The sequence below is a fragment of the Phoxinus phoxinus genome, assembly GCF_949152265.1.
Source record: "Phoxinus phoxinus genome assembly, chromosome: 10".
Lineage (NCBI taxonomy): Eukaryota > Metazoa > Chordata > Actinopteri > Cypriniformes > Leuciscidae > Phoxinus > Phoxinus phoxinus.
In genome coordinates this window covers 26675318-26690041 of record NC_136885.1, presented here as the reverse complement: position 1 = coordinate 26690041, position 14724 = coordinate 26675318, and the positions used below count along the sequence as shown (strand labels likewise).

The 14724-nt window shown below is 36.6% G+C and overlaps 1 protein-coding gene across 7 annotated transcripts in view; it reads right to left on the bottom strand.

Annotated features, from left to right (window-relative positions):
- Positions 1-14724, bottom strand: part of map7d1a (MAP7 domain containing 1a) — a 41262-nt gene that overhangs the window by 25570 nt on the left and 968 nt on the right. For all 7 annotated transcript variants that reach the window (XM_079626926.1, XM_079626922.1, XM_079626928.1 and 4 more), the window contains exon 2: positions 65-274. In XM_079626926.1, coding sequence (XP_079483052.1) covers positions 65-274 — 210 coding nt within the window. The remainder of the gene's footprint in view (positions 1-64; positions 275-14724) is intronic.

Genomic DNA, 14724 nt, shown 5'->3' with positions numbered 1-14724 from the left:
TATAATGAAAAGTATAAAAACCCAATATTAAGATAAATGGCAGATAGTCTTTCAGGATACCCACCTTTCTTGGGTTGAGGGCTACAACTTGACCTCGGAGTAGGTGTCGCAGGCGACTTTGGAATGACGTCTGGTCGTGTCGGGGTAACTGACTTCCTTGCGGTGTCCATCTTTGTAGGCCTGCTGGCTTCAAGGCCTGTTTCTGTTTTTGAAGGGGTGTTGACTTCCTCGGAGCAGGGATCACTGGGATTGGCCTCGGGAACAGCTGGGGGATCTGAGACAGAAGACCAAAAAGAGTGAGAAACTTCAACCGAGAGATGAAGACCAGTTGAACTTCATTCCAAAACTACAGCAAAAACTCAAGTGTATACTTGATGTGTGATTACACAGAAGAGTCATTCAAAGTTACATTCTGTAGAGATTAAATGCAGATCGATTTGTTTGATTTGCACACATGATCCATAAAGAATATTTCAAAGACTAAATGAGTAAGAGTCACATCCAGACGGCTCGATATGAACCTTAACTGCACTCCAGTGAATTGATTATTTGTAGTTTGAAGGATTGTACTGTCTCTTCCCTCAAGAACATCAATTTCGTGAATAGGGCAAACACAATCTCTATTACTGATGATCAGAATCAAGACACTCAAGGCTAAACCATATGATTTACTTACTGCAAATGGAAAACATTCCAACAACTGCCAACTCATGGATATTAGATGACCATCCAAAATGCCACAATCTGAGATTTTGAGAAATCTGAGAAAGATTCCAAGTCCAACTGCTATTGATAAGCTTGTTGCTTACCTGGCTACTTGAACAGTTTAAAAGTCTAAATTGAACATTTTCGTCCAAGAAAACGAGCAAGAAAGCAAGTGCTGGGCTTCTGAAGCCTTAAACCCATGATGTCATGTCAAGACAGTAAACACAAGGGAGGAGGTTCAACAGATCACATGGTTTTTTTCACTGATAAGAGTGTGACCTGGGTTAGAGTCCAATGTGAAATTGGCCAACATTAAAGACTCAGTAAAGCATCTATGTATAAACACACACACAGGTTATAAAAAAAAAATATTAAGCACCACAACTGTTTCCAACATTATTAATAAATCAGCATATTAGCATGATTTCTAAAGGATCATGTGACACTGGAGACTGGAGTAATGATGCTGACATTTCAGCTTTGATCACAGGAATACATTATATTTTAAAGTATATTCATATAGAAACACACTATTTTAAATTGTAATAATATTTCACAATATTACGGGGGGGGGGGGGGGGGTTCAAATAAATGCAGGTTTGATGAGCATAAGAGACTTCTTTCAAAAACATTAAAAATAGTAATGTTTCCAAACTTTTGATTGTTATTGTTACATACTGTTGTTTATTACCAAAACATTAATATTTTTTTCACATTTTTATAAAAAATTTCTTCACATCATAAATTGAGAATATCCCATATCAACTTTCAGGATGTAAACACAAACCAAATCAATCTCAGAATCAATTTACTGAAACCGTTTAATTCACTGAAATTATTCAAACTTACCAACTCTTTTTACTATGAAGATTTTAATCAGAGACATTATTTAAACATTTTTATTTATTTATTTATACCTCATAAGAGGGTCACCTAAAGTCTATGTTACATTGCCAGCAAAACAGATACGACACAAATATATATACAGTGCTATGCATAAGTTTAGACACCCATGCTAAAGTTGACTAAAAAGAGGAATAAAAAATCATCTTTTGGAAATTGAACTTAATGCCTTAATTTAAAAAAATAGGAAAAATCCAACCTTTAAGGACACCAATTTTCTTTGTGAATGAATAATGTATCGTAAATAAATAAATTTTCTTCCTTAAAATACAGGGTGCATAAGTTTGGACACCCCTATGTTAAATTCCCATAGAGGCAGGCAGATTTTTATTTTTAAAGGCCAGTTACTATATGGATCCAGGATACTCTGCATCCTGATAAAGTTCCCTTGGCCTCTGGAATTAAAATAGCCCCACATCATCACACACCCTTCACCACACCTGGAGATTGGCATGGAGTACTTTCCATAAGATCATCTCTCAATGCAAATCAAACCAGCTATTAGGCTAACTGAAATAAAACCATGCCAATCTCCAGGTATGGTGAAGGGTGTGTGATGATGTGGGGCTATTTTAATTCCAAAGGCCAAGGGAACTTTATCAGGATGCAGAGTATCCTGGATCCATATAGTAACTGGCCTTTAAAAATAAAAATCTGCCTGCCTCTATGGGAATTTAACATAGGGGTGTCCAAACTTATGCACCCTGTATTTTAAGGAAGAACATTTATTTATTTACGATACATTATTCATTCACAAAGAAAATTGGTGTCCTTAAAGGTTGGATTTTTCCTATTTTTTTAAATTAAGGCATTAAGTTCAATTTCCAAAAGATGATTTTTTATTCCTCTTTTTAGTCAACTTTAGCATGGGTGTCTAAACTTATGCATAGCACTGTAGCCCATTAGCCCTATACGACATCCTAGAGTAAAAATCAGCTTGGTCGAGCAAATATGAAAACATCCTGCTTTTACTCAGAGGGACGCTATGTTGTCTCTATTCTCTATTCAGCTGCCGTGAGGCGGAAGAAATATTCTAACAACAACAAAAAAAACATCAGTGGTGGCCTGTTTTATTCCTGGGAGAATGAGATTGGACAGCATGGCAATGAGTGAACGGGGGTTTGAGAGTTTTACAGGGAGTAATATTTGGAGATTTGAGCAGGCAACTTCAGCTAAAGTTCTTCTTTACCCTCAGGTGTGCTTGAGCCGAGATATGTCTCTTTTTGATCCACCCTTGCATCCCTTTTCCTCTTGCCACTGGCACTGCACGCTGTCCAGGGACAAACCAAGCAAACGCTGCCATGCACTGCATTATTCATGTTGAGCTAAAAATACCATTACCACCAGACATGAAATGATATAAAAAAAGACATTAGGCAACAAGAAAAGATCTGGGTTGTTGCATGCATGAAAGGTTGAGATTTAAACTAGGAGTCGGAGAGTAGCTGTACTTTGTCATGAAATCTCCCAGTTTAAATCTAAATCTGTAATGCGGCTGCTGATTTCTGTTGCATTGTGCATTTGCTTAGTACTCATCATGTCTGGAAAAATAAACTGATACTATAGAAATGCACCATGCTGTCATCAAACAAGCAACTGATGCATAGAAAGGAAGATTTCTCAAATAGTAAATTACTCCAAATTGAATGACTCCAATGTGGTAGCAAAGCATCCTGTTAACAAAGTTAATACTGTCTGACAAAAGTGTGGACTGAGGGACTGATTTGGAGGTGTGCCAAAATTTTACTACCGGTGCACCCCTGGTTATAGTATCATAGTCATAAAAAAACTACAGGCAAAAATATTCTTAAGACAACATCTGACATTTTTTCAACAGCATAACTGACATGAAAATGCTTAAACCAAAAAAAGTGCATAAAACCAAATGTCTATCTCTTATGTCTAAATCTTTTAAATAAATAAAAAAGCTATGAATGAGCTATGTTCTCTAACTCATCCTATTTCAAAAGGATGAGGACTATAAAACAGTATACAATTGTGTTTATCTGTAAAAATAAATGACCGAAGGAAAAATAAATACATTTTACTTCAAGCATATCTGTTGCTCTTTTTCAAGGACAATGTGCCATTACGTTGCCCTAAAACCACAGAAAAGCGGTTAAAGGAAGAGAGCAGATCAGTCTCGCTAAAAGGGTGCATTGATCCTGAAGGGTAGAGCGAGAGCTTGAGCAATGCTCTGTTTCAAATATGGAAATGAGAAAAAAACAGGGAGCCGGAAGTGGAAGCAAGCAGCGACCGTTGAATCAAAGATCGGAAGAGGTGAGTGGGGGGTTGGGGGGAGAACAGAAGAACCGGGAGGCCGACTGAGAATGGATCTGCATCTCATTTGAGGCCTAATGAATTACCTCATCCTCAACCCCCCGGCCCCTCGCCCCTCACCCCGGATGGATGATGTAAGCAGGCAGGGCGCCTCTTCTGGGGGGAGTGTGAGGGAAAGGAGCAGACTCGCTGGAAGCCCAGAGTAAACACCAGCTGCTGGGACAGAGCCAAAGAGAGAGAGAGAGACTATGATCTGTAATGGTGCTCCAAAGTTCTGACTGTCTGGAGTTGTTAAAAATGTGATACGTCAAAATAAATTTCCTTAAGTATCTCAGACTCAAGCTTGAGGCGCGACCCAGAGCACTGCACAAGTGAACGACTGGCTCACTGCAAGCCTGACGAATGCACTTAGGATTTGAATGGCTCACATCGGAGCTCAAACTAGTTTGTGTGTGTGTTTGTGTGTGAGGGAGTGTCTTGAGAGAGGAAAGGAAAGATATGGGTGAGCTGTAGCAGTAGCTCAGGATTGCAATATGTTTTTCAGCTTTATGCATTTGTTATGTTAAAGGGAAACAATATAGAGTTTACTTAAGAAAAATACAATATTACATATTTTAAAATTAAATATACATTTTAATTGGGCACACACAATACTGTAAAGTGGATGTAATAAACAATGATATGAAAAGTAGCCTCATTTCTCATCTTATTTGATTATAGATTTCTTATAAAATATGATGTAAACCCAAAAAATAATTAAAAGATACAACAAATGTTCATAAAATGAAAGAAGAATCTGCCATCACACTGTAAAAAATGTCTAACCTCCCCAACTCAAAATTTTCTAGTGACTGGTGACATCTAAATTTTTCAATTGGGCCGAGTGAAATTCTACTTAAATTTGCAGAATTTCACTTAGGCCAATTGAAAAATTTAGATGTGACCAGTCACTAGAACATTTTGAGTTGGGGAGGTTAGACATTTTTTACAGTGCAGTGAAAAACTGATGCGAGTAAAAAAACAAAACGCTTATTTCTATATTAATGCAACATTGTTCGGCAAATTGATCCCTGTTGTGCGATGACAATGATATTTACCATTCCGAAACCACATTCATTGCTAAATACCAGTATTCCTCTACAAAACCACAGACAGTGAAGTAAAATGGCAGCATGCGGTTTGGGTCTGTACCCAGAATGCCCCAGCATGTTTTAGTCTAAAGGAGGATTCTCAGAGGAAGTGACGAGGACATACAGTATGTGGCAGGCCACAGCTGAATGCAATGATGGATGCCATGCCATTCATAACTTCCTGCACTGTCATCATGAAAGCGGTCATGTTTAGTGACTTGTGCAATCAATGTGTTAATATTCAAAACTGAATCAAATGTAATTTATTCCTGTGATGGAAAAGCTAAATTTTCAGCATTAATACTTCAGTCTTCAGTCACATGATCCTGTATTTTTGTGAAAATAGGCAGTTTAAAAGAACAGCACTGACATGAAATAATTGTTACTTTTAATCAATTAAATGCATCTTTGCTGAATAAAAGTATTAATTGCTTTACCCAACCTGGCCACTACAACCTGAGAGCGGTTCTCAGATCCTTCGGTTGAGCTCTGGCATAAAAACCAGCATGATTTTGGTGGAAAAACATCTATTTCAACCGTTTAATTTTAAACCAGCGAAGCCCTAAACATCAATTCAAAACAGTCTGGAGATTCTGCTATATTCAGTGTTTGGGTTTCCAACTCCACCCAACAATCTAACAGCCATTCCTGCAGCGGAAGCCTATTATGGGATCCACATGCAAACCAATCTCGTCCTCAGCGCTAAAACACTTTCATGAACTCACTCACACTAAAGCAAGAGGAAACCAGAGCCAAGAACAAGATCTGCAAACTGAGAGCTAAACTATCACATGGGAAAATAAAAACACAAGGCCTTATATAAACATTTATACATTTCACTAAACCAATATTCAACCTCAACATGGAGACTATTTTGGTTTGGCCACAAAATGGTCAGTCGTATGATTTGAATCAATTGCTAATTTTCTAAACTGTTAGCATCTGTATAGCTAATAAAAGTAGTGCAGTGGGCTGCTGGTTTGGCGGTCAAAGCAAAATATAACAACTATCAAATATCAAACTGAGGTCTAGTCAAGATCATAGTACAAGCTCCATCAGTGGTTTCTAATAATTCCAACACATTGAAATTTGAGGGTGAATGCATCTTTTATCTATAGATCTGAATCACATCAACTTTAAAACATATTGACGTTGTTGCATTGTGCTTCATCGAGTTTTTTTTCAAAGCACAAAGCCATGTATCATGTCCTGATCTATTTACCTTCACAAATGTTAGGGAGGGACAATATATTACGTTAATAGTGTTGCCACGATACTTCGACAGCTTGAAAAATATTGATATTCTATACCACGGGGGAAACTGCCATATATTCATACAAATTAAATTTAGGTGGGTGTAACAGTATTCAGTTAAGAAAAGTTTCAGTTCTAAAAATTAAATACAGATTAATGCTTACAATATAAGTTACAAAACAAGATCAGAGAGTGATTTTCTTTGTTTTTTATTCTTTGATTAACATGACAGAAATAAGCAGGTTTATTAGGCTGCTGTCACTTTAAGAGCTTATGCACTGATCCATATACTGTAACACAACATGCGATTTCCCTTAACTATTTACTTTCCAAAACTGACCTTATTTACTACTCTGCATTTGACCATTTAAGAGCAATAAACAAAATGAGCCGAGTTAGTGAGAGGAGGCGGGTGTGTGTCAATTTGGCGTTGGAAAGAAACAAATGAAAACGACGTGCAAATGGTATTGGTGATATTGATACTGAAGAAAAGGAGTATTGGAACCGTTTCAGATATTTCAGGATCAATACAATGCTGAAATATCGATATTTTTGACAAGACTAACCCGTAACACATCGGTTATTTGTTACATATTAATATATTAATTTATTGCTGTTGGTCAATTGATCTCGTCAATTGATATTCTCATTTCCCCCATGCTGCCGACTAACAGTTTTTAAAGTTAAATTAAAGTCTTTTGAAATGCTACTTATTTAATAACGATGTTAAATGTAATCTTTTAGTAAAGTTCAAAATGAATATCTATTTTTCATACTGAAAATGATAATGTTGTGATGCATAAATTCACTAATAGCATTTAAAACAATTGGTTTTATTTTATGGCAATTTATTTGGATAAAATAGTAATAAAAAATAAAAAAAGACTATTGGCAATAACATTAAAATGTTTATCGGCATATCAGTTATCAGATTCAGCATCTGATTCACTAAAGAAATGACAATAGAAAACCTGCATGTGAGAAAACAAAACAAGAAACACAATTGAAACTCAGACCACTGGCATTTAGTTGCGTCAGACCGAAATTACAGCACCGATCAGCTGACTGTCACTACATTCCGACTTCTCCCTGATATGATCTTCCCACCTCCAGAAGAAACCGAGTGTAAATCCAGCCTTTTACGACATACAGCAGGGCTCAAAGCAGAGTACCAGTTGTTCAGCTGTTAAAATTAGGACACATCAAGACGTCAAAACGTTAAATCCCCACACAGGGAATGTAAAACCAGCAAAAGAGTGACGGACAGGAAAGTCTCTGATGGCATTCCAAGGCTTCCTGTCTTTTGACCTTTACACCGCCTATGAGGTATGACAATGTGGCTGTAAAGATTCTTCAAAGTGACTTTAAAGTCAGCATGAAATGAAAATAAAACCCATACATTTTTTAAATGCATGTTATTGTGAACAATTCTTCAGTGCATTTGTATTTTTGTTTTAACCTCATAATTCTTAAAGGGACAGTTCACCCAAAAATGAAACGCAAAAGAAAGAAATTCATACAGGTTTGGAACAACTTGAAGGTGAGTAAATGATGACAACATTTTGATGACAACATTTTTGGGTCAACTATTCCTTTTTAAATAAAATAATCAATCTTCCAGTGAAAACGACTTCTCTCTGGTGATGTTTGACGGACTTCTCAAATCAATTAGTCTGATAAAACCCTGTCCCTTTTTTACAATAGACTCCAGCACATATTCAGATCTGCCTCCATCCAATCAACAAACGATACCAGAACCAAGTTCTCGCTTTACTTTTTTTCTTTTTCAATAATGTACGTCATAATTCAGAAGAAAATATCTGTCGCTACTTCCTTTTTATTGCAACTTTGAAAGATAACGGCTCTGTTTCAAAATCTAACGAGCAGACTACCTAGAAAACCTTTTAAGAGCAATATGTTAACATCAAACCATGAACATACAGCATAAGACATTTCAGTCTTTCCCCAAGTAGATAGGATCTATACTTGTACGCCTATTACCCACATAGGAAAAAGGTCCCTAGGTACCAAAATCGCAGCAGAGTGAACTAACATGTCTTAAACTTCGGTCAAAATCTATCACAATCAATTGAGAGTCAAGTTTCCAGAGCACTTTGCTAATGTATGCCGCAGAGAGTTGCTGCCTGTGTGTGAAGGGCATTTCAAATCAGTCACTCCAGGGTCCATTTTAGATAGGATGCTGTCTTTGAAGGCGGATACCTATGTAGTCAGCAGAAAGCAAAAAAGCGCACTATAACCTAATGGTTTGGTTCATGATGTAACTAATATGCTCAGGTTTATAACCAAAACATTTATAACTTTTCAGGGACTTAAAAACAGTGAAGACTTTAAAGACCCAACACGTGATCTGCTGTAGGCCTATCTTATCTTAGAAGCTGAGATAATGAAGTGTGTAGTGAATCACCAAATTTGCTGTAAGCCATAAACATCAAAATTATAACAAATAAAGGCTTGAAATATCTCACTTTGCATGCAATGAGTCTATATAATATGTTTCACCTTTTAAGTTGAACTACTGAAATAAATTAGCTTTTGCACGATATTCTAATCTTTACAGGACTCAGAAGAGCTCATTAAAATCAGGAACATTAATTATTTCAAAATTTAGGCCACAGTATTAAAAGGCCTGAATAAAAAAAGAATAATCTTATATTAGTTTAAGCTGGTATAGGTCTTCACTAGTCTGTTGCCTTGTTTTAAAAGGGGTTTCGGGCACTTTTCAGGCAAACCCTAGTTTAAAAGAGCATTTTTCAGCAGGGACAGATTATGATTTTTAAATCACAGTAATTTTTTTTTTACAATTCTAGAGTGGATCCCAGTTTCTCACATTCTCCATTTCCCAAAATTCCTTGCATAACAAACATTTTTCCCACCAAAAGCCACTCTACGCAATTTCAGCAATGTTAGCCTTTTTGACAAGTAGTCCCTCCCCAAACTCACGTAACTGGCCGAGAGCCACCTCCAAGTTTTCTAATTGGATAATACAAGTGCCACAGAAACCAATTTAATTTCACAAGACACCCATTTCAGTGTATGTATTCTGTTAGAAAGTAATTACTTTTTATATGTGGTTTTCCAAATGATCAATTTTCCTTAAAAAAAAAATACATCACAGCATTTAGTGCAATGGAGATGATGATTATGGCAGTGCATTTGATGAAGGTGTCCTCTGTCATATTCTGGTGCGGATGAATGCCTTTATCCAATCAGATTGGGAAAGGGGAAGATGGAAAGGCGCTGTCCCGCAAGCGCTTCGCGTCTGAGGACTGTGATTTACACCATCTGGGTGCTACACGGGAAAGGAGACCTGACGTGATTCCATCTGTATGCAGGCATGAGCTCTGGAATCTTGTCACACCGTCCTTTCCTCGTCCGCTCTCACTTCCTACATTTCTCTCTCTCTCTCGCTCCTCAGCTGAACAGAAGACACACATTCAGTGAGGAATGTTTAGCATTCCTAGCACTCAGTGGCCACAGCAGAAAACACAGCGCCTGCTGTAAATGACAAATATGAATGCGGTCTCCATACTGAGGTAGCTATTACAACAACTAAATCACATAGGCCTATCTCCAATCTTAAAGGGTTAGTTCACCCAAAACATGACAATTCTGTCATCAATTTCACACCCTCATGTTGTTTCAATGCAGTACGACTTTCATTCATCTTCTAAACACAAATGATCTTTTTGATGAAATCTGAGAGCTTTCTGTCCTTCCATAGACAGCTTACGCAATTGCAACTTTGACAAAGTTGTTCATAAAGTGATCAGGAAAAACGTATCCATATGAATTGAGTGTTTTAGTCCAAATTTTCCAAAGACATTCGATCGCTTTTTATGATGAACAGATTATTTAGGCTTTTACTCTCATATAAACATTGATCAGCGAACATAAGCAGAAGCTCAACCAAACCTGAATGACCTCTTCCAGAAGCTCAAACGTGGTGTAACCAATGAGGTTCGTTCTCGTGTGTTAAACAGCTGCCAGTTTTTTTTTATCATAAATTTCACGGAGATGTTTTATAGTGTTGCTGGTAATACTTTTGTGATGGAAATTACATGAGGTAGGAGGAAAAACAATACTTCAGTGCTTTTGTGAGAACGCAAAGTTTCTAGTGAACTTTTGCGAGACAGCACAAAAAGGGGAACGCAATAGCTTTGCAAGAGAACACGAAACATTTTGGGACCCGATGCAAAGTCTCGTAAAAGTATTACGTTCCGCCTAGTGATGCTAAGTTTCTAAGGGGCATGCAATACTGTTTGGAAGGAAAGCAACAGTTTTGTGAGAACGCATAAAAATGTTCCTCCCATCTCATATTTTTTCCATCATCATGTCCCCTAAAGGTCTCCATAGGTTTGAAATATAGGTTTGAAATGACATGGAAGTGAGTAAATGACTACAGAATGTTCATTTTAGGATAAACAAACCCTTTTTCTAACAATTGTAAACTGGAGGCTACATCACATTTGTTATGAAGAAGCAAAAGATTACACAACACATGAATTACCAGATCCTTTATTCAATGCAAACTCTTGTATGCACTGTGGGAAGCAAAACAGAAGAATACATTCAGTAAACTTAGGCCTATTTGACACGCAATATTTTTGTGTCATGCAAATTGGATTATCAAGAGTCAAGCCTTCCTAATATGCATACAAAGAAAGAAAGAAAAACAATAGGACCAATATTACCCAGTTAAAAAATACGGAGTACGATGCTTTTAAAATCCCTTTCCTTTACATTTCCTTGCCATTTTCTGGGTCTGACAATATTCAAATCTTAAGAGAGGATTAATTACTCCCGAGACACATTTTCTAGGCCAGATTTGATGCAGTGGAGAACCAAAACTATTCCTCAGGCTAAATGCGCTTCATTTATCACTGGTGCATAACTGCATATGTGCACGCGAATGTCAGTATTAAAGTTGGTAGTCAGGATCAGGATAAATTGGATCATTTGATTGTTACATGCCAATTAAACATTTCCCCAGTAGGCTGTCGGCTCTCATTTAATGACATCCAAGGTCAAACATTTCCCACCCTTCTAATAAAGGAACAAAATAATGTGCCAACAACCAAATGGAACAGCATTTTATTTTTTATTTTGCAAAGTCATAGTTTCTTCCTTCTGTTACAAAGCCATGGTGTCATTCTAAAAAAGGGGTCATTTTCTGGACATTACATAAGAGCCCCTTGGTTCAATGTTGTGAAACTGAATATTGTTTCTCGGGCGTGACAGAGAGGAGTGTGTGTATACAAATGTGTTTTGGGGGTTGTTACATGTTACACAACAGAAACTGGCCCCTGTCAGTCGGACAATCTCTTTAGTCTCCCTCCACAGAGCTGACAATTGATTAAAACAGTTTTGTTGTGACACCAAATATCGAACTTCAAATAATACTCATTAAGCAAACAACATATCGTGGATTGTGCTCCTAAAAGCAACATTTTTGAGAAAACTGGGGTGGATGAATAACTTTTATCATATAGCCTCACAGCAAAAGAGTTGTATATTATTAGCATAAGACTTGTTTATCCATAACGCTAAAAGACTTGTTTTGACAAATATACCATTTCAAATGGATATCCACTTATTAACAGCAGCTATCATTTATTGATCACAATAAACTGCAACGCTTTCCACAACGAGAACACACAGACCTTGTTCTGTTGAAACCTGAACATCATGGTGCTTTGGGATTACCATGAATTTTAAAAAAAGTCAACAGAAACATCCCTGTTCTTTGTATTTTTAACTATATTGAAAATAGTGTTGTTCTGAAATATACCGATATATAGGCTCATTTATCGGAGAATATTTTCAATACTTCAATTTCTTTTCGAGAAATTTTACCATTTTGCTAACGTTGGTGCTTTTTTTTTTTTTTTTTTACAAATCTAAAGTAAAATATGCAATATAAGTATTTATTTAAATTCACTAAATGCATACATCTCATTCGTGGTCAGTATATGATTAGATATCAGTCAATCACTACTCTCAATTTTCATTAGTTTGCTATTATTTCATTGAACCTGCAGGAAACAAACTAACGGAATTTTGGGATATTACATAAAAAAAACACGGGATGGAAATGCCAAGATGGGCATACATTCTAAAAATGTGCATTAAAAAACATATGCTCTCAACTGAACCAGATAAATTTATCACATAAGTAGTAGACATGCACAATTGCGCGTAAACTATGATGGAAACACATTTACAGAATAAATGCCTCGATGCACAACAAAAAACTCACATGACTTTGCCACAGCAGTGGATGCGATTGGATAACTGGCAAAACCGATGGGATGAAAACGGGGCTTTATTCACAAACGTTTTGTGCAAAATACAGTATTGCGCATAAGTAAATTCGCAATTTTGGATGGAAACATAGCTATTGCAATCTATGAATTTTAATGTTTCAAGCACATAAAAGACCGATTCTCAGGTTAGCAAAGGGAGACTATAAAGAAAGAGGACCAAACAGTGCAGACACAGTTGGGGATGAAAAACGGAAGGCCGGGGGAACTGAGCGACACTCATGCCTGAATGCAGACCTAAAGAAAAGAGAGATTAGAAGATGCTCTTCAAAAGTCCTGACAGGGCAAAACTCAACAGAGCAGACCTCGGCAGACTGAAAACGCCTCAGCTCCCATTCAGGGCATGCCTTTAACATTGACAACTCAAATTGACTTTGTATTTTCTCTCAAACAATAGAATAATGGGCTCCTAAGTGTGCACTAGCATGCAATGTCTTTGGTATAAAATGAAAGGACAACGAAAGGTGATTAATCAAAGACACAAACAAAGCTCTCTTATAAGGATAAAATAGAAAGTTAATGAGTAACAGTCAACAGTGAATGAAGTCCTAAATGCAAAGGACTTAAACACAAAACAAAAGACACTTTTTGTTCAGTTTCTAAAGAGAAAGAAAATCAAGCTCACTTTAAGACCAAATGTTCTGTTCAAAATGTACATCTCAGCAAGTGACAATCATGTCATTGAGTGTTTTAACCTAGTCTCAAGAGGCATGATCCTCATGGTCACCAAGTAATGACTCATCTGCAATTAAAGGATGACCAAGTCCAATTACTTCTGCATGACTTTTAGAAAACATATTCATCACTAACCATAAAACTGCAGAGGATCACCAGTGCAAAACAGGCAAAAAGATGGATTAAAATCCAGTATATCTGCAAGGAGTTAGCTACATACTAACTGAATATTCAGCAAAGAAAAACAGATCTGAGTAGTTATCCAAACCAATGCTCAATTATAAGCCTGAAGCCAGAAAAAAAGCAAGCAAACCTTCACGTTACATAACTAACTATCCTAATTAAAAGCAGCAGCTAAACCTCGACACCTAAAGATGTCCATCTTCTCAGGAGCTCCATTAAATGACTGTAATTTGAATTGAGAAATAGATTAACTGCCATGTTACAGTATTTTCATGCTTATCCAGACATGCATAATTGCAGGGTGTATCTTAATGGCTGATCTTTCTAGCTGTTACCAGGGAGATTAGGCTATCATCCAAATCACCATGAAGATCATGGTTCTTCTAACTTCTATTTACCGGTATTTGGTAACTATGGGGTCATTGCAAAGATGACTCAGTCAACAGATTTATTAGAAATCACTTGCAAATGATCTGCAGCTTTTGAAGTGTTTGATGACGAATCAATCATTGTGATCAACTGGAAACCCGTCTTTAATCATTTTATATTCTCACGTTAAAGAAATCATGAGTGACGTCACAGAAAGAAGTCGGTGCAAAATAATCAATCGTCACAAATTAATCCATGACACCCGCAGATAATGACAGCAAAACACCATGCTAGTGCGCAGACCATTGCAGCATAACTTCTAGCTCATAACTAGTATAGTGTGAAAAACGTTGTGAATGTGTCAGATATCTAATTCGTTGTCCATTCAGCCTGGCATTTCCTGCGTGAATATCTCATGGTTGAGCTTGTATCACGTCACATCTACATGCCACCATAAACACGTCATGCATTGGATAAAAAAGATGCTATAGTAACCTGGATAGTATGACATAATAGACCATTTAAAAAAAAATATAGGCCTATATATATATATATATATATATATATATATATATATATATATATATACATATACATACATACATTTTTATCTGTCTATTCTTAAATAAAACACACATAATACAAGTTATATAGTAAATGCAACAACAACAACAAAAAACTTTTAATGGCCTATATGCTACCACTATAGAACAACTCTGCAATACGTTAGAAAACGAACTTATATGATGACTATATATGATTTAGAATGTAACGTTAGCCTATGTAAAACTGATTATTTTATTTTTTTTAAGATGTTAGTAGGCTACAGCAGATGCTTTCCAGATGAACCGCTCTTGAAAATATACATATTTGAGACGTTACTT